This window comes from Perissodus microlepis, chromosome 10, assembly GCF_051167445.1.
Source record: "Perissodus microlepis isolate ML-2025 ecotype Zambia chromosome 10, ASM5116744v1, whole genome shotgun sequence".
Classification (NCBI taxonomy): Eukaryota; Metazoa; Chordata; class Actinopteri; order Cichliformes; family Cichlidae; genus Perissodus; species Perissodus microlepis.
Window position 1 is genome coordinate 22,582,848 of NC_140470.1, and position 19,532 is coordinate 22,602,379.

At 34.2% G+C, this 19,532-nt stretch overlaps 1 protein-coding gene across 1 annotated transcript; it reads right to left on the reverse strand.

Moving 5' to 3' along the window:
• Positions 1 to 3,123: 3,123 nt before the first annotated feature.
• On the reverse strand, positions 3,124 to 17,794 carry LOC146379439 (uncharacterized). The gene is made up of 6 exons (XM_084941107.1): positions 17,740 to 17,794; positions 17,046 to 17,369; positions 16,038 to 16,316; positions 15,743 to 15,865; positions 3,360 to 3,482; positions 3,124 to 3,257 (listed from the first exon to the last, which is right to left on the reverse strand). The coding sequence occupies exons 1-6, from the start codon at positions 17,792 to 17,794 to the stop codon at positions 3,124 to 3,126; spliced, it is 1,038 nt and encodes a 345-aa protein (XP_084797233.1).
• Between the last annotated feature and the right edge of the window lie 1,738 nt (positions 17,795 to 19,532).

Sequence of the window (19,532 nt, forward strand, 5' to 3'; positions counted from 1 at the left end):
ACGCTGCTGTAGTTGCTGATACAAATTAAAGCTTAGACATTATTAGGTTTCATTTCTGAAATTTGTTTATCTTAAGTCATTCACCGCCATACTTTTCGACCTCTTTTACAATTTGTGCATTCTGTGTTTTGTTAATAGCATAACCTAAAAAAAAAACCTGACCTTGAACAAAATCTTGATTTTAAAAAATAAACAAGCAAATAAATACATAATAAGTTACTGTGTACTTTTAAATACACTTTAACATTTTTCAGCAATCTTCCATAAGGATCGAATTCCTCTAACAGCTAATATCCTGAGTGTTTCTTTATAGCTTTACCTAACTTAAGTGTTCCGTTGTTTATGCTTTGTGACTTATCCGCAAATTCCTTATTTAATTTTATTTTCCCCTGATGATTTGTGGTTAAAATCCTGTGTTTGTCATCCTTCATGATTAAAAGTGAAGAGTTAGCTTTGAATGGCAGATGAAAAATTAGCAGCTGTCCTGCAGCTCCGACACAATGATGGTTTCCAGGAGATTTTTCAAAAAAGGCATACAATTGAATCTAAAAGCAACAAAAAAGAAATTTTTAATATTTTTTAAAACGTTTACACCAACTGGAAAACATTATTCATTATATTAAATTATTTTCCATCCCATCCATTTTCTTTGGCATGTATAATTCAGGGTAGCAGCGGGGAGAGGAGCCTATTTCAAGTGCCACGGGGCAAGATACATCCTTAATTTTCTATATATAAAAAAACAAATTCATATATATTTAAAATTAAAGTTTCTCCAAGATGATTTCTATCTTTACTGTAATTTATATTTTAAAAGTCAATGTTTTAAATTTTATTTTATTTTTATTAGTGCAAATGATTGCCTTCTGCCGCAGTCTCATTCAGTGTGTCTTTATTGAAACCCAGGTGAAATATCTTACTTTACAGTGAATACCTTTTGCCAAAGCCGTTGTTGCCAGAACTGCAATACTCATGTAGAAGGAATTCATTGTTTCTATTAGGGGTGGGCGATATAAACAATATACGATAGAAACTATATAAATTTGGCCAACGAGAGATACTTGACCGCAATAGCGCATGTTGATGATGTCATCAAGCTGCGCCTGTTTTGGTCGAAAGCATCGCAGCGGCTACAACCATTATCATCTGCAAATTATGGCGAGCGACAGTCATAGCAAAGAGATGAAGCACTTTTGAAATATGGGGAAAGCCAAAAACTGCGCTTCCTGCACTTCCGTAACATTGATTCATTAATGCTGAATTCTCTCGCAGCTGTTCTATCCATGTTGTTGCAGTATATTAATAACTAACCTTGTATTGTGGATGAATAATCTCAGTTGTTCTCCTGACTGAAGTTTGGCCCATGTATAGCATCCTGCTATGCGATTGCATTTGTCCCTAAGCACCAGAATCCCTCACGTTAACTTTTATCGAGTGGAAAAAAAGTTGGTGTTCATCCTCCAGCTTCACTATGCTAATGTTATGCAACATTGCTGTGTCACTAGCAATCACGTAGCACAACATTATATACCAGGTAGTCCAACTTCAGTAACCCTGCAAACGCCACTGCTGTTTAGTTTTCTGTCTTCATTTATGTTGGAAGTGGTAGCAGAGCTGTACGTTTTCAGAAACGTAGTACGTAGTTTCAAAAATCTCTCAGTCAGAACATGCTATATCATGTTTAAGTGGAAACTAGCGAGCTAACTTCCCGTTAACTTCTAACTCCATTAAATTTAATAAATTCTGTTTACATGGATGCCTGGATGTTAAACTTAATTGTTACACCTGGTAAAGCAGCAACGCTGATGATTTTCTCAAAAATGAAAGAATTTAGACCGTTTTTAACTCTCAGTGTTCATTTTACTTTGGGACCCAGATTACTCCGCAAAGCTCCTCACTACGGCAGCCGTAATGCACTGACAATCCATCAAGCAGTGCGGCTTACCAAAGTTGTACTAAAACATTTTTTAACAGATTTCTGCACGCCAAAATTGGTTCGAGGTCAGTAAGCACAACCAGAATTCATACATAAGACACACTCTTGATTTTTGAGAAAATTAAAGGATTTTAAGTGTGCCTTGTAGTGTTGAAAATACGTTATACAGAAGAAAAGAATATATCGCGATATATATCGTTACCGCACGTGCTTCAATTATACCGCGATATGGATTTTAGGCCATATCGCCCAGCCCTAGTTTCTATAACACAGCAGTAAAAATTTGATTAGTGGCAGTAATTCTCTTACTTTGAAGTCTAGTTCTTAGGTTTTTTTTCCTGTGCCTTGGTGTTTAGCACAGTCTTCATGTCTTTTGTTTTGTTCCCCCAGTCAGTTGCGTCTCTTGTCATTCCTGCCCCTGTGGCCGTGTTCTAGTTCGAGTTTTGTGAACATTTTGAGTTTTGAGAACATGAGATATGTGGTGTGCAGTAAGAGCTCATTTCCTGTTATTGAACTGTGTTCTCAGAATTGTGGTGGACATATGCTTAAAGCACTTTTTCCATGTCTTGTATGGTATACCAAACTCTGTTAAGACTCTAACAGGAAGTTTCAAATAAGACATAAGAACCAAACATGCACTAGTGTGTTTAGACCACAACTTTTTCCATTCTAACAGTCTCTGCTTCAGACAAGTAACGACTAGGATGTTTATTTTTATCTACAAAGATACAATAGAACAGAGAGACACACTAATATAATGAAAGAGAAAGAGATTTTTTTAATGTAGTCATTATATATATATACACACACACATATATATATAGCTGTAAATAAATGTGTGTGTTGTCAAAGTGTATGACAAAACACACAAACTTGCCATTTTCCTAAAAAAGAAGCTACTTTAAACACAGAACATACTGTATCGTGCAATGTGGTTACCTTTGTCTCCATCTTGTGTTTAAAAATGATCAGGGTCTTTCAGTTTGTCCTCTTCTAACATGTTCCTCACAGCAATAACAAAATTTTTTTTGGTTATCATTCATGTTAGTCCTTTTGATTGCTGAATCTTTGAGTAATTATGATAACTCAACAATGAAAAAAATAATAACTAATAACAAATAATAATAACAAATAATCAATAACAAAAAAAATGTACACAAGCAAAAAAATTCATCCATTCATCTTCTTCATGGCTGATCCACTTCAGAGTCAACGTCAGTGCTGGAACCTATCCCAGCTGATTCTCCTGAGTTGATTTTGTTTAATTTGTTAGGAGTTATCACTCTAACATCTGTGTAGATAATGTCACTGTCAACATCATCTGCGGAGGGAAAAATAAACAAAAAAGTGTATTGTGTTTTGGAGGAAGCTATATTGTTTTAAAAGTCTTTTTTTCCAAGCAATGTTTATGTATTTCACTTACCCTCATCAACAGTTGTTGGTCTTGTTTTTTTACAAAACTGTTTTACAGCCAAACTCAAAGCCACAACGATAAAGAGCGTGATGACAGTTGCTATCACAGCCACTGTCAAGGTTGTAACAGAATCTGAAATTGAAAAGCAAATGTCAGACAATATTGAATATCTTGACAAAATGAAAGATACCAAAATGCTTCTCAGATATTTATTTATATTTTGTTCCATTGTTCCATCCACCTGATGTTGAACATACAGTAAGATCATAGGGCATGTAAATGGTAAATGGCCTGTATTTGTATAGCGCTTTACTAGTCCCTAAGGACCCCAAAGCACTTTACACATCCAGTCATCCACACATTCACACAGGTGATGGCAAGCTACATTGTAGCCACAGCTGCCCTGGGGCGCACTGACAGAGGCGAGGCTGCCGGACACTGGCGCCACCGGGCCCTCTGATGCCACCAGTAGGCAAGTATGTATAGTATGTATAATAATTTGTACCCACAACAATTCATAAGTGACATCCAATACCACAATTTGAAGACACTGAGGCTGAAATGTAAGCTGTTTTTGTCATAACCACCTGTGTGGCAGGCAGAGGTTGTCCAGCAAATTGCAGGACTTAAATACAAAAGGATGAACTAAAGGGGGCAGCTTTTTTGCTGTAACAGCAAAAACTCAGGAACACTAAGTACAAGTAAACAAAACTGAAACAGGAAACTAAGAACTTGGAACTTGGAGCTAAGAGTAACCAGAAATAACGAAGTACCTCGGGGAAACACACAGCAACTAGGACGACGCAACAATGGGACAGTGGGCCTAAATACACACCGTATCACAAGGCCATGGGAAACACTAGGGAACACAGCTGGAACTAATACAATACACTGAGACGTACACTGTATAAATATCAGGAACAGAATGACCGAGGGACACGACTTGGAAACAGATGAATAAACATGGAGACAAAACTATACATGATAGAAAACACAGAGAAGCAAAAATCAGTAACACAGGAGATACAAAGTCAAGACCAAGCAACTGGGCATGAAAGGGAACTTACTAAAAGAACAAGTGACTAAGAACCAGAAATACAAGTGATTAAATGAGGAAACTGGAAAAAAAAGACTAAGAAACAATTTCTACCATCATAAGAACAAAAGGTCAAAAAGTCCATAAAACATAAATGCTGGGTTACAGACCCAGCACCATGACAATTTTATCACATATATATTTAAATTCCTTTAAAGTAAAATATGTAATGATATATCAGAAAATATTATTGAAATGGTAAGCAATAGATTTTAAAATACTCTACCTTTGCAGGCTGCCAGGTGAATAACTGTTTCATTTCTGCTAATATTATTCCAAACTTGGCAACTAAGGTTTCCAGTCTGCTTCCCATGTAAGTCGACAGTAAGATATGAAAACTGGGATGTCCCGATGTATGGAGATTGGTTGTTGTCTTTGCTTTGTGTAAGTATCTGACCATCCAAATTCAAAATGAATTGTACTCCATCTCCTTCAGAGAAGCAGCTGATCTTCATATGTTCTGATGACAAGCATTTCTGAGACAGGCCTGGCTTTGACACTGGAGCTAGAAGAGACAACAAAAAGGACAAAGAAAAAAGAAAAGAAATATAGGTAACAAATTTCAGAGTAATCATTCGTTTTTGTTTGTCTAGGTAATTTATATCTGTTTGAGAGCTATATACTTTTAAATCCCATCAGATATGATATGTTACTGTATTTGATCCAATTCAGCCTTTGTCAGGATTCGGCATGGGAATCAAGAACTCATTCTTGTAGAGAACCGGTTCCCAATACTCAAATTCCTTGGAATGTCTATTGATCTGAATTATTGGTTCCAGTTGCACTTGTGCTTCAGTCAGCTGATTTCAGTTTTTGTGTGGAGGAGGAAAATAGCGGTGCAGTCTACAGCGGGTATATCTAGAGTGAAATCTGAGTGAATGCTGACCTCAGCCCAGCCAGACCCTGAACTTCAACAAATAACAAACTGATGAGCATTTAGGCTGCACTCTGTTCATACCTCTTTATGTTTTTAAAGTAGAATCACTGTGCTCTAGTCTTATTGTGCTGGTTGTCATTTTTGCGTTGTGATTTTGGCTTTGTATGAAGAAGTATTAGCGCCACATTAAGAAATTTTTTTTGGATCATTTTGAAAAAAAAAAGTCAAAATTCATATAATAATGTAACAAGTCAAACAGTAAGGTGTTTTGTGTAATATGTGTAATTATTACTTTTTTGTGTAATGACCCCAACACTGATCACAAAAAGACAACATGGACAAACATTTGACCAACAGCATGCAATTAATTTGTACAAATGTAATGTATTTGATAAGCTGCTTAGCGATGGTGGTCACTCACAAAGTGGCGCCAATGAGAACGCAATGAGAATCTATAAGGAATCAAATCCATAACTGATAATAATAATGCAATCCAAATCGCTAAGCCTTAAACAGATTATACCTCAAGATATTCTTGTTTGCCAAGTCATAAAATAAATTAAACTGTTTTTTTTAACTGAAGTATATATTTGTGACCTGAACATCTTCATTAATATTAAAAAGGTAAGTTCACTGAATTCGTCGACAGTAACAAAACAGCACATTTTGCTTGACTTAATCAAACTTTTTTTTTTAAAAAAAAACGTTTTTTAATTTTCTTGACTGAGAGCAAATGCATACTAGTAGAGTTTATGCATTTATGCATTTTTGCATCTGCAAGCAAACATACTAAAACATTCTTGCATTTGCAGATTTAAAGGTTAAAAATTAATATTAATTATTAGCCCATCCACCCTAACACCCAGTGAGCTTATGGCATGGCTAGTTGACCATCATCCTTCTACAATATTGGTAAGAATTGAATCAAACTTGCTCATAGTGATTACCTAATCTGCCTTTTAGTGAAATTTGCACAAAACTACCACCTAAGTAGACACCAAATTGTCCTCTATGTCAAAATCAGATTTGTCATGTTACAGATAATAACTTTGATGAACTGTGAGCTACTCCATTACTGGAATTCTGGTTCTAAATTGTTAATCAGTGTTAACTTTCCAATTTACAGTCCACCATCAAACACAAGCACATTGCTGCAGTTCCTAAAATTAACTAAAATTCATACAACTTATGAAAGATGTATATTTAAGGCTGAAATATTGTCTATTACATGTCTAACATTTATTATGATTTTTAAGTAATACTCAGACATGTTTTTAATTTACTAGGTTTGCAATGTGTGCATTTATAAATCTTTTAATAAAACATAACAGTTTGTATATCTTAACATTAAACATTATTTTGAGTTTAAAACAAAACAAACAAACGAACAAAAAACAACTTACCTTGTATTTTTAGATATACATTCATTTTTTTCAGTAACTTTCCATCATGATCATGTTCTTCCAACTGGTAATGTCCAGAATGTTTCTTTGTGGTTTCACCTACTTTGAGTATTACAGTGTCTATGCTGTCTGACTGATTTACATATTCCTTATCTAATGTAACTTTCCCGTGATTGCTTATTTTCAAAATCCTGTGTTTGTCATCCTTCGTTATTACAATCGAAGTACCATGTTTGTATGACAGATGAAAAATTACCGGCTGTCCTGTAGCGCCAAAACAAGTTGCAGAAGATTCAGAGAAAATGCATTCACCTGAACCTAAAAGAAAAAAAAAACATATTATGTAAAATATATATTGAAATGAAACCAAATATATAAATAAAATAAAACTGACAAATTATATATTTTAATTTTAGGCTCATCCAGTATAATTACTACCTGCACTGTAAGTACTATACGTAATCCTCAAATATAAATCTTTAACTATAATAAAAAAAATTTTAATTATAGGTCATTCAATCAATATTTTTGTATTGAAAGCTGAGTACAACATACTATTAAACTGAGTACCTTTTGCCAGGGCTGTTGTTGCCAGAACTGCAATGCTAATGTAGATGATAATCATTGTTTCTGTAACACAGACGTCAACATTTTGAAACATGTCACTTTATATTTAAAGTTATGCTCGCCCTAGTTTATTCAAACATTTACAAGGTTACATACAAAGCTCTTTTTGTATAAATCAAAAAAAGGTTAAATAATATCTAAAGAATAGTATACATGTGTGATTATTAATACTTTTGTGAAATAAAACTTTAAAGGCTCTATCTTGTTTTAATCAGTATCAATCTGCATAAATTCAAATTAAAAGCTTTCACTCACCATTTAAGGAGGGCATGTGTTCTATGAGGTAGTGTGAGACTGCACTGCTAATTTTTAATAGACTGAAGGTTGTCTTATGGTCATCCTCCTTGCTGCTAAAGAAAGCAGCTACTGCACCCACAGCTGTACAAATTGGTCTAGCTAGCAAGCAAGCAATTTATTTATATAGCACTTTCAGACAACTCCCAGCTGAAAACAAAGTGCTGTACAGTTGACATGAGAAAAAAAAACAATACATTAAATTAAATTTAAAAAATAAACTCTAATAATTGAAATTAAATTAAAACAATAAAATCAGTGCATTAGATTAAATTAAAAAAGTAATATCAGGGTCAAACTGTGTCATAAAGGAATAAAAATGCATTCTATGAGTTCCGTGCAGAGGCCTTTTGAACCAGCTGCAGACAAGAGAGGAGACACTAACTCCAAAATACAGTGTATTACAGTGCATTACAGTAATACAAATGAGATGAAATAAAAGCACGGATTACACTTTCAAAATGCGGCCTGGATAAAATAGGTCTTACCTTTGCAAAGCGTCTTAAATGATAAAAACTGGACTTGACAGTAGCCCTAATTTGAGTGTCTAATTTAAAATCACTGTCCATCTTAAAACCCAATGATCAGCTGTGAATTGTTAGAAACCACATAATTTTCCATTTGTAAAATGAATTTACAAAAATGTAATGTAATGTATACTTTATTGCTCCCCATGGGGAAATTACTCTCTCTGAATTTAACAAAGTCACTCAGTGAAGCAGTGGGCAGCCACAAATCAGGCGCCCGGGGAGCAGTGTGTAAGGACAATATCTTCCTCAGGGGTACCTCAGGGTAGTTGTTCAGTGGATTTGATCCGATCATGTGGCAACGTGCTTCTTTGAGGGATAGCTCAGTAGGTAGCATCTACTGAGCTATCCCTCAAAGAAGCACGATGGCCCTGTGGTTAGCACTGTTGCCGCACAGCAAGAAGGTCCTGCGTTCAATTCCACCACCAGGCTGGGGTCTTTCTGTGTGGAGTTTGCATGTTCTCCTCGTCTTTCCACGTGTTCCCTCTGGGTACTCCGACTTCCTCCCACTGTCCAAAGACATGCAGCTTGTGGGGTTGGGTTAATTGATTAGTCTAAACTCCCCACAGGTGTGAATGCGGGAGTGAATGTGAGCACGAATGGTTGTCTGTCTCTGTGTGTTAGCCCTGTGACAGACTGGTGACCTGTCCACAGTGTACCCCGCCTCTTGCTCTATGACAGCTGGGATAGGCTCCAGCACCCCCTGCGACTTTGAAAAGGATAAGTGAATGGATGGATGGATGAAATTAACAATCATTTTCCTTTTTTCATATTTGCAGTGTATTCAGAAACTGGTGCATGTTAAGGGGATATTTAAAGGGATATTGTTAGGGTGTATGTTTTCTTCTTTTTAAGGTTTGGTATTTGTATATGATAACCATGTTATTCTTGGCGAATAGCTTGCCTCTTGATGCCATTGTTCTGACCATTATTTTATTAAAACTCCCCATGGAATTCCTAATGGTTGATAAAAATTTATGGCTTGTAGGCATGACATTTTTCAGCTTCTTCTATAAAGGGTCAATGGGAATGTTTGGGGCATGCCAGAAAAAAGTTTTAAAACCATCACTCATACAGTTGCCTGCCTTTTTTAGAGACAACTAATATAATAACAAATTAAGCCAAGAGTGAGACTGACAGTTACAAACCACAGTTTCTTTCTTTTTCTGTCACTGTCTCATCTGCAGCATTAATGTGAAACTAACAGGCCCATAAGAAACTTGTCTAACCTCTGGCTTAAAATCAGTTAGACAGAACTTTGAAGACCAAGTACTTTACATTTGATCTCACAACAAAGCAGATTGGTGGAAACTTGGATTACTTTTGAGATTAATTTGGTCATTAAATAAAACAACAATAACAACAACTGCTACACACATTAGGTGAACCAACATTACTGTTTTTGATATTCTTGCACTGTAGCACCGCGTTATAAAATCAGAGGACAGATTTTCTATAGGTAAGGTCTTTGGACAACAGTCCGAATTCATGGTTGTTTGGTTAACTCCAGATTCTAAATTGGGGCAAGGTCTGTGTATGTCTCTGTCTATCTGTTACTCTATTGTGATGGATATTCTTCATACCTCACTCTACACAATGTACAGTACTTTTTACTTTAGCTTATTTACATAAAAGCTAAAAAGAAACCAGAGCGTTATTTATTAGCTATTGCCATTTACTTTGCAAGCACAACAGGTGCCTTAAATTCAAGGTTGGTCTCCAAATAGCTTAGTGAATATAGGTCCAAACAATGTTGTTGGCTCTAATTTTGAGAATTAAGAGTTTAAAAAATATAACAAAATATGGAATACCCTTTGTCATAAAATGGAAAATTTAAAAGTGCAAATTTAAAGCCTATCATATTTAATTGGAAATGCAACAAAGACAATATACCAAATGTTTGACTCAATCCCTGCATCCTTCAGTTAGCATGTTGTGGTATCTTTGAGCAAATACTGATCCCTAAGTTACAAATGATACCGTGCGTCCATTGGGTTACATTGGATTTTGTGTGTGTGTGTGTGTGTGTGTGTGTGTGTGTGTGTGTGTGCGTGTGTGTGTGTGTGTGTGTGTGTGTGTGTGTGTGTGAGAGAGAGAGAGAGAGAGAGAGAGAGAGAGAATGTTGGAGATTAAAAAAATAAAAAGAGCTGTATGAATGTGTGTTTGGGTGGATGAGACTTGCAATTGAAAGTTGTTTGGCTGTCCAGTGACATGTTGCTTATTATTTTGTTTGTATTGTTTGCCTCATTACATTCATTACAAGTCAAAACACTCAAAATTGCTCAATCCTCTTTGTTTTGTACAGCTTTCATCAGTCTCTGGGTTCTTGCAGTTCTGCTTCAGTTTATCTTGTCTCTCAGGGTTTTCTGTAATTCTCTCCAATGAAGACTATCATTACTTTTAAAAAGCAGCCTTGAAGCAAAAACTAAGGACAGAAAAAAATGTTAACATACACATGGAAGAATTGGCTGCAACTGAAAGTAATATAGTTGAGATGATAGTAGTTGCAGATATATTTGTGTTCCCTTGCCTGTACTACAAAGTCATTCTGGTGATGAGGTCATCCAGTCATGTTTGTTGGTCTAAGTGGCAAACTGTCAGGTCTGCATACCTGAAAAATGTTATATGTTGCAATGAATATAATCATAATGACTGGTACCCCAATCCCTGTAATCGCCTTCCAGTAAGAAATGGAGAGGAAAGATGAGAGAACCCATATGGAAAAGAAATAGTAAAAACTTATATGATTTAACTCATGAAAGTGGCCACTTTAAGGAGTAAATCATATAAGGCTTACATGATTTACTCATGAAAGTGGCCACTTTCTCATTACTTTCATATATTGTTTTAGTAAGTATCCAAAACATACACGTTTCATTATATAATTTTTCAAGGGATCTTATATCTGTTTTCACTCTTGTATGCTTTTCATACAAGTTTCACACAAGACAGATACAAACTTTATAAGATTTATATATATCTTTTCCATATGGGAATGCAGTAGCAGAAAGCAGAAGAGGAGGTACAAGACAGCAAACCAGCGGCACCTGAACAGGTGCGCGTTATTTGTTTTTTCAGTTGTTTTTTGTTTTTTTAGTGTCTGGTATGGGATACCACAGCAGGTTACCAATGAGGTTTAAGAAAAACAAATATATGTGTAACAAAAAAAGAGATCACTGAAAGAATGTGGACAAGGAGACCAATTAGAGGAAAAGCAGCAAACAACTAAAACCCGTGCAACTGAAATAACATAGGGTATTATTTCAGGAAAATGTGACACCAGTAGTTTTCTTTCAGACATTTCCTAACATGACCTCACTGAGGGTTTAGACTTAATTATTTCCATTTTTTCAAATGTGAGGATCACACATTTAATTTTAACTTTCAGAATTTGCTTAAGGAGTAGCACACTGTGCCCAGGAATGCTCTTAAAAAGATACTTTCTCAGAAGAACAGACATAAATTATTCAGTGTTTAACTGACAATGCTCAGTTATTCATGCTCAAGGGATTCAAACTAGGAAAATACTGTATGACAGTTGTTGGATGGAAAATAATAAGCCAAAGCACACAAAAAAGAAGATCAAAGGCTCATACACATTTTTTAGAACTACTTCTCTTAATCAAACCATCAATGGCAGATCTTTTGCAGTAAACAATAGACTTGTAAAACTGGAGCCTCTCAAGTGTATTGACTGAAACACAAAAGAAAAAGTTATGAGAGGGAAAAAAAATGTAAAGGCAGCCTAATGTTATAGAAACAGGCCTGCAAATAATAATAAGCAGATGACAGGTGAACAGTTGAGAGCTGTTAGTTTTAGAGAATATATGAGAAGCTAGTTTGAGTGAGTGAACTATAATTAAAGACTGTCTGTTTGTTGAAAAATAGTAACCGCAGTCTCTTGTTAGTAATGGTAAAGGCGTTGTAACAATATAGTAATTAGTAATTTGTTAGATTAGTTGTTACTGAAAAACGTAACGCCGTTAGTAACGCTGTTACTTGTAACTCTGTTATTCCCATCACTGGTTATGTATGCTTTTATGACATCAGACCACACAATAAATAATACCTGCAGCAGAAGTCCTTCTCTGTGGCAGCAGGGCAGGACAAGCTATGGTCTTTTGGTTTGGACAGAAATGAGTAAGCATCTATTTAAAGTCACTGATGTCATATTAAGGCACTTAGTGCTGTATCATACTTTTCTTTACTTGTACAAATATGTACATATACTGTAGTAGCTGGCTAATTTAGACCGATACGTTTTTTAAATATGCATTTCTAAGCTGCTGTATTGAGTACAAGTATAGAGGCACAGAAATCATCTCAGGATTAAACTGTTAATAATAATGTATAGGAAAGAATGTTCAAAGGTACGTTTTACATTAAGTACAAAGCAAGATCTGATATCCTGTGTTAGTATTGTTCCTACGTCTTCATAATAAGATAAGGTCCAAGATCAGCATTGCAACTGACCAGTGCTGTCAGTGTTGTCTGAGCATTTATTTAGCATTATATAATAAATAATTAAAAACTATCACTAGAAAATCAACAGGAAAACGTAACTTGATAACATAATTATTATATTGCAGAAATTATTAAATAAACCAAAACAACTGAAATGCTTACTATTTGTTTCAGAAGACAGTTTTAAATAAACAAGAGTATTTTTTTTCTTTTTCCCCACATTGCAAAGCTATGACATCACAACATCATGATTTGTCAGTTGCAAAGTTGATCCCGGAGCAGTGTTATAATGGTGATACAGGAACAAGCATCCCATTGCATCACTCTAAGATATAGGAATATGAATATATTACAATTTTTCATTTTAAAGATTTTGAAGAAAAACAACCCGTGGGGTCATTTTTGACCCCATGTGTGCATCTAGGTGTTAAGACACAAAGAAAGAACAAAAAAGAAAAGTAAAAGAAGTAAAACTGGAGAGAAAAAGCTCTAGTAGTTCAGGGAGTTCTTATAAATTTACATACCATGTCAGTAGAGTGGGACTGGAGTCTTTGCGGTCTGATTTTGGCCCCAGGCCCAAGTTCCAGTTTGGGACTTTGGCCCCATCATGTGGCTAGTACGGATCATTACATTATTTGCAATTCAATTCTTGTGTTTCACATAAAGGGTTTTTACAATCAGGCAGTCCTGCCTGTGCTCCTGAACAATGACATTTAACTACACATTGTTAAGTTGTCTTGTTGCAACTGAAGAATTCAAACAAAACAAATGCTGTGTGTGTGTAACAGTGCAACAAAACGTTACCTGTACTTTTACTAACTGCTTAAGTAGTGATGGTTATTAGCCGCTAGCTAACTGGGTGAGGGTGTCATGAGTCTGTAGCTCTGCCCACCATTTTGGGGAACATATTTTGTTTTAAAGTATGTTACAGGGCTTTTCCCCTGCCTTTCTGGTGGGCTTGTATTTCACTTAACCCTCAGATGCGCCGGCGCGTCAAAATCACATGACCAATTTAAGACAACACAGCTTCAAGATGCAGTGACTCAGAGTCCCCATTTCAACTTGGGTGAAAAGTGTGGACTTCAAACTATATACCAGCTTTTAAATTGTGTCCTAGGCCACGTAAAACCTAGTAACTATAAACTATCTAATATGCATATCCACATAATTATGGATTGTTATAATTACGATATTAAAAAAAAACCCACACACATGTATTTTAAAAGAAAATACATTAAGACACAGATTATATTAGATTTATATTTCAAATATGACAAAAATGCTGCTTTTACAGTAGCAAAATTATTGTATCGCTAGAGTTTAAACATTTAATAAGCTTTCTGCCTTGCACAGTGGATATTCTGAAATACTGAATCATCATAAATAAATTATTTAATAGTTATTACTTATTGTTTATTGTTAGTGCTATGATAATAAAATAATAAGAATAAAAAAATATGGGAAGGATTCTGGATCAGCAATATGATTTATACCTTTTCCGGTATTCTCCAGTATTGCGGAGAAAATGGACCTCACAGTACGACTGCAGTACATTTTCCAGTTTCATAAACTACTCCTGCATTTGGGGATTATTGAATGAAATGAGAACATAAACTTATTGTACCTTTTCACTTGTTGCTTTGCAGACTTTTACACTGAGAGTAACATCATGAAGTGTAAATTATGTTTTAAAACATCATATAAAAATTTCATATATTTATTATTCTACTGATACTGATAACAAAATCCTAAAAATATAACAACAAAGCATCAGCTGTCTGCCGTGCAGTAAGAGGTCTTTTCTGTAAAGTGCTTCTCAGAAAAGCAGTGAACATACCATTATAGATTTTTTTTTCTTTCATCCACTTGGTACACTCATCAACATAGTCAGTATTACCAAATATTACTAAGTTGTTGTTTTTTTAAAGAAACAAACAGGAAGTTTCACATAAGACATGAAAACCAAGCGTACCAGAGTGTGTTCAAACCACAGCTTGTTCCATTCTCTGCTTAAGCCATAGTAACAACCTAGGGTGTTTATTTTCATCTACAAAGATGGAATACAGCAATGAGATACATTGACAGAATCAAAGAGAATGAGATGTGGCCACATATACAGAGTATTTAGCATTTAAGTTCCTTAAGTGGTGGGAAGTAGCATTTTCACATTCATAAGAATTGCTGTCACTGGGGAGTTTAGTCATTTGCACAGGAGACATTGACTTTTACGTTGAAAACAGTGCAATGTACAAGTCTGGTGACTACAGTAAAGAAAAAGAAAAAAACTACAGGAAAATGCAGTAAAATCACAAAATTGAACAGTCATTGAGAATCATTACATATAGTAGCATCTAGGAAATAATAATAAAGAAATACATGATCCTACACACCTTCAATAAAAACTTCAAATACTTCATTTTTAATGGCCATTGAATTAGAAACCAGGATCTAGGGTAAAGAAAAATTATTTTCTCCCTTTTCCAAGTATATAAAAAGTTCTAAAATACTTTCAAACATTCAAATGCAGTTTTAGTAAAAATGTCATATAGCTGCACAATTCAACGTAAATCGCAAAAACTCTCAAGTGCTATAACGTTAGCCCTAATATCAATTATATTGTGATTTAAAAAGTGATCTTCTGTGTGTGTGTGTGTGTGTATGGTTGCTAAAATTTGAACTTTTTTTAATCAACTACAAAGCAAAATTCAACATTAAAGCAAAAAAAAATAAAAAATAAAAATAAAAAACCCCAGGTCAGAACAATCATATATAACATAGTTTCCTGGAGTTCGATGCTGGTTTTAGTATGTATTTATTGATCCATCCATCCTAATAGTTGCTTATCCGCCTAAAGATCAAGTTCAGGGCTGGAACTTTTATCATGTTGATTTTTCTGCATTGGGTTTCAGTGCAGAAAATGCAGTTTCAATTGGCCTCTCTTATCACTCTAACATCTGTGTAGATAATTTCATCATCCAAATTACCTGTGGGAGAAAAGCAAGCAAAAAGAGTGTTTTGTGTTTTGAAGGAAACTATCTTCTTTAAATAATCGTTTTCCTGACTATATTTCCTATTTTATTTTTTCTTTATTTTATTTTACTTACCCTCATTAGCCTTTGCAGGTCTTCTTTTTTTGCAAAACTTTTTTATAACCATACTCAAAATCACAATGACAAAGACCATGATGACATTTGCGATCACAGCCACTGTCAAAGTTGTAACAGAACCTAGAATGCAAAAGCAAATGTCAAACAATATTGAATATCAGGACTCTGTTTGAAAGCTGAAGTGTTTAATTTAATTTGCTTTAATACTTTAATTTAACCTGTTTAAATTCCTTGAAAAGAAAGTGTGTAGTGATATGTCAAAAACTATTAATCTGTTAACCAAATATACTACCTTTGCAGGCTACCAGGTGAATAGTTGTTTCATCTCTGCTGACATTGTTCCAAACTCGACACATAAGGTTTCCTGTCAGCATCCCATGCAAGTTGATGGTAACCTTTGAAACAATGGATTTCTCAGCTGTCCAGTTGCTCAGGGATTGGTCTTTGCTTTGCATCAGAAAGTGATCGTCCAGAGTCAAAATTAAATGTACATCTCCCTCAGAGAAGCAGCTGACATTCATCTGTTCTGGTGCCCAGCATGTTTGAGACAGTGTTGGCTTTGACACTGGAGCTGAAAGATTCATATAAAAGATGCTGAATACAGAAAGAAGGAAAGAAAGAAAGAAAGAAAGAAAGAAAGAAAGAAAGAAAGAAAGAAAGAAAACAAGTTCCAGAGGAACTATTCTTTTTTTTAATCAGAAAAACAATGAGAATTATTTAATAATTTAAGTTGTCTCAGAGCTAATTACATTGATATTAAATCCTGTTAAAATGTAAAACTATTAATTTGTTTTGTCATACGAGTTGAAAGTCTAAGATGAAAATTATAATGCAATCATGAATCCTGTTTTGTCAGTGTATCTTATTTTTGAATTTTGATTCAATTATCCACTTTTCTGTTTAAATATTAATTCACAGTACATTGTACATGGATGTTTCAATATCTTCTAAAACAACAAAATAAATATTGCAAATCATTTGAAAGGTTAAAGTGGTAATCAGTAGTTTTAACCTAAAAATTAGTTATTTTTCAAATTATTCTTCAGTAGTAACCGCAAGTACGCTGCTGTAGTTGTTGATACAAATTAAAGCTTAGACATCATTAAGTTTCATTTCTGAAATTTGTTTATCTTAAGTCATTCGCCACCAATACTTTTTCACCTTTTTTTGTTTTGTTTTTTTACAATTTGTGCATTCAGTGTTTTGTTAATAACATAACTTAAAAAACCTGAGATTGAACAAAATCTTGATTTAAAAAAATAAATAAACAAATAAATAATAATAATGATAATAAACTTACCTTGTACTTTCAAATAGACTTTCACACTTTTCAGTAATATTCCACGATGATCGAATTCCTCCAACACGTAATATCCTGAGTGTTTCTTCACAGCTTTACCTAACTTAAGCATTTCATTGCTTATGCTTTGTGACTGATCTGCATATTCCTCATTTAATTTTATTTTCCCCTGATATTTTTTTGATAAAATCCAGTGTTTGTCATCCTTCATGATTAAAAGTGAAGAGTTAGGTTTAAATGGCAGATGAAAAATTAGCAGCTGTCCTGCAGCTCCGAAACAATGATGACTTCCAGGAGATTCTGAAAAATGGCATACAATTGAATCTAAAAGCAACAAAAAAGAAACACATTTTTAAAACATTTACACCGACTGGAAAACATTATTTATTATATTAATTTATTGTCCATCACATCCATTTTCTATGGCATGTATAATTCAGGGTAGCGGGGGGGACAGGAGCCTATCTGAAGTACCACGGGGCGAGATACATCCTTAATTTTTTATACTAAAAAAAAAATTCATGTAAATTTAACATTAAAGTTGGTCCAAGATGATTTCTATCTTTTGTTTTAAGTCAATTTTTTGAATGTTATTTTATTTTTATTAGTGCGAATGATTGCCTTCTGCGTTACTCTCTCATTCAGTGTGTCTTTATTGAAACCCAGGTAAAATATCTTACTTTACAGTGAATACCTTTTGCCAAAGCCGTTGTTGCCAGAACTGCAATACTCATGTAGAAGGAAATCATTGTTTCTATAACACAGCAGTAACAATTTGATTATAATAACATATTACTTTTAATGCTAGAAGAAAATGTATAATGAGGTTAAAAGGTTATGTTTAGCCAATCTTACTCAAGTAATTGTGAGGCTAAGTTAAAAAGTGCATTTGATAAAAAATAACACAATAGTAATAATCATAATCATAATATTCATAATAAATTAAAAATGATATGGGCAATCAAAGTGAAATAGCATATATGGATTATTGATCCAAAATGCTAAATTAATTATCAGCTTACATAGATTCAAATTCCAAGATGTCACTCACCACATTTAAAAGTTGGTCACGTATTGTTCGCTGCTGTGTAAGACTCAGTGACTGATTTTTCACTGGCAGAGGGTTGGTTTTATGGTCTTCCTTGCTGTTTGCTTTCTCTTATGATAAGAACGGAAGCAGTTATATTCAAACCCAGTTTACTAAGAACTCTATTCTTACTAAGAGCTCTGTTCTTCTACTTTACGTTCTGTAAACTATTTTTGGTTAGTTCATCTTACATCTGGCAAGTATGCAATGGAACAAGTTAAAAGGTACAATAAGTTTATTTTCTCATTATTATTATTTAATTGTTAACAAAAAGATTTGAGAAGAATTACACTTACTTTACATTTTACTTTTTTCTCTTTAAAAGAGGCAATGTTTGCATGTAATGAACCGTAACTAAAGACAGAAAACTGAAAATGAAACACATTTAAAATTTACATTCACAAATTTGTGTAAAAAGTAATTGAGATACAGCAATATGCAGCAACTTTATTTCACAATCATGTTTCTACATTTCTCCTTAACCTCCTAAGACCTGAACTCTTCTACGGCATGCATTTTTAATTTCTCTTTGATATTTGGGCATATTGGGGCCCGATGAATGTAAGAACAAAGAATTACCAGATTTTTTTTTTACCTTATTTTTGTTTTTAAGAAAAATAAGAGCCAATTATGAGGATATTCGTTTAAAATTTTGATAGGACAGTAGCAGTATAATGTCCTCGTAAGTGGATATCAGGCCCTTGTAGAGCAAAATTGAGTATTTTGGTCTAAATAGCCAGGTCCTAGGAGGTTAAAAATAGTTATTTACAGGTCAATGCATCAAATTATGGATAATTTCAGATACAAACTAAAAATAAAAAATTAAAGAAAGACAGAAATAATAAGAATCAAATTCCTTAATATCTTGATTGATCACTTGAGGACCTCGGTTTCTTGTTGAAATATACAACACCTTTGCTGAAAAAGATGTTTTTCTTGCTAGGGGCATATTTATCTAAACACCCCATATACCTTTAAGCACTGATGGTGAATTTCATTAATTTTTACAAATGTACTAAATTCTTTATATAAACAGATTTGAGATATGTATTTGCTGAATCATACTCATGAGAACATTGAGCATTGTTCAGAGTGTGACAAATCTAATTACTTACACATGGACTGAGTAACGCATATACAACTTTTAACTTATAAGTGCAGATTTTACATTTATTGCCCATAATATCGTACAGACCATATGGTCTGTATTTTATTGCTTCTAGTTACTTGTGAAAAGCATTGGCCCCATCATGTGGCAAGTGCTGATTACTGCATTATTTAGTCACTCAAAAGGCTTGCATGGAATGATAACACTAATTCTAGTTCACAAGTTTGATGTAAAGGTGAATAAATGGTTTTAATGATTTTTATCAGAAAACGGATTTGTTAGTTAAGAATAT

Excerpts from the sequence above, each read along its gene's own strand:
- LOC146379439 (XM_084941107.1), bottom strand. The coding sequence starts at position 17,794 with ATGATTTCCTTCTACATGAGTATTGCAGTTCTGGCAACAACGGCTTTG. Across the intron at positions 15,866-16,037 it reads TCACCTGGTAGCCTGCAAAG|GTTCTGTTACAACTTTGACA; the intron begins GTAGTATATTTG and ends TTTGCATTCTAG. Across the intron at positions 3,483-15,742 it reads ACCTGCAAAGGCTAATGAGG|ATTCTGTTACAACCTTGACA; the intron begins GTAAGTAAAATA and ends TTTCAATTTCAG.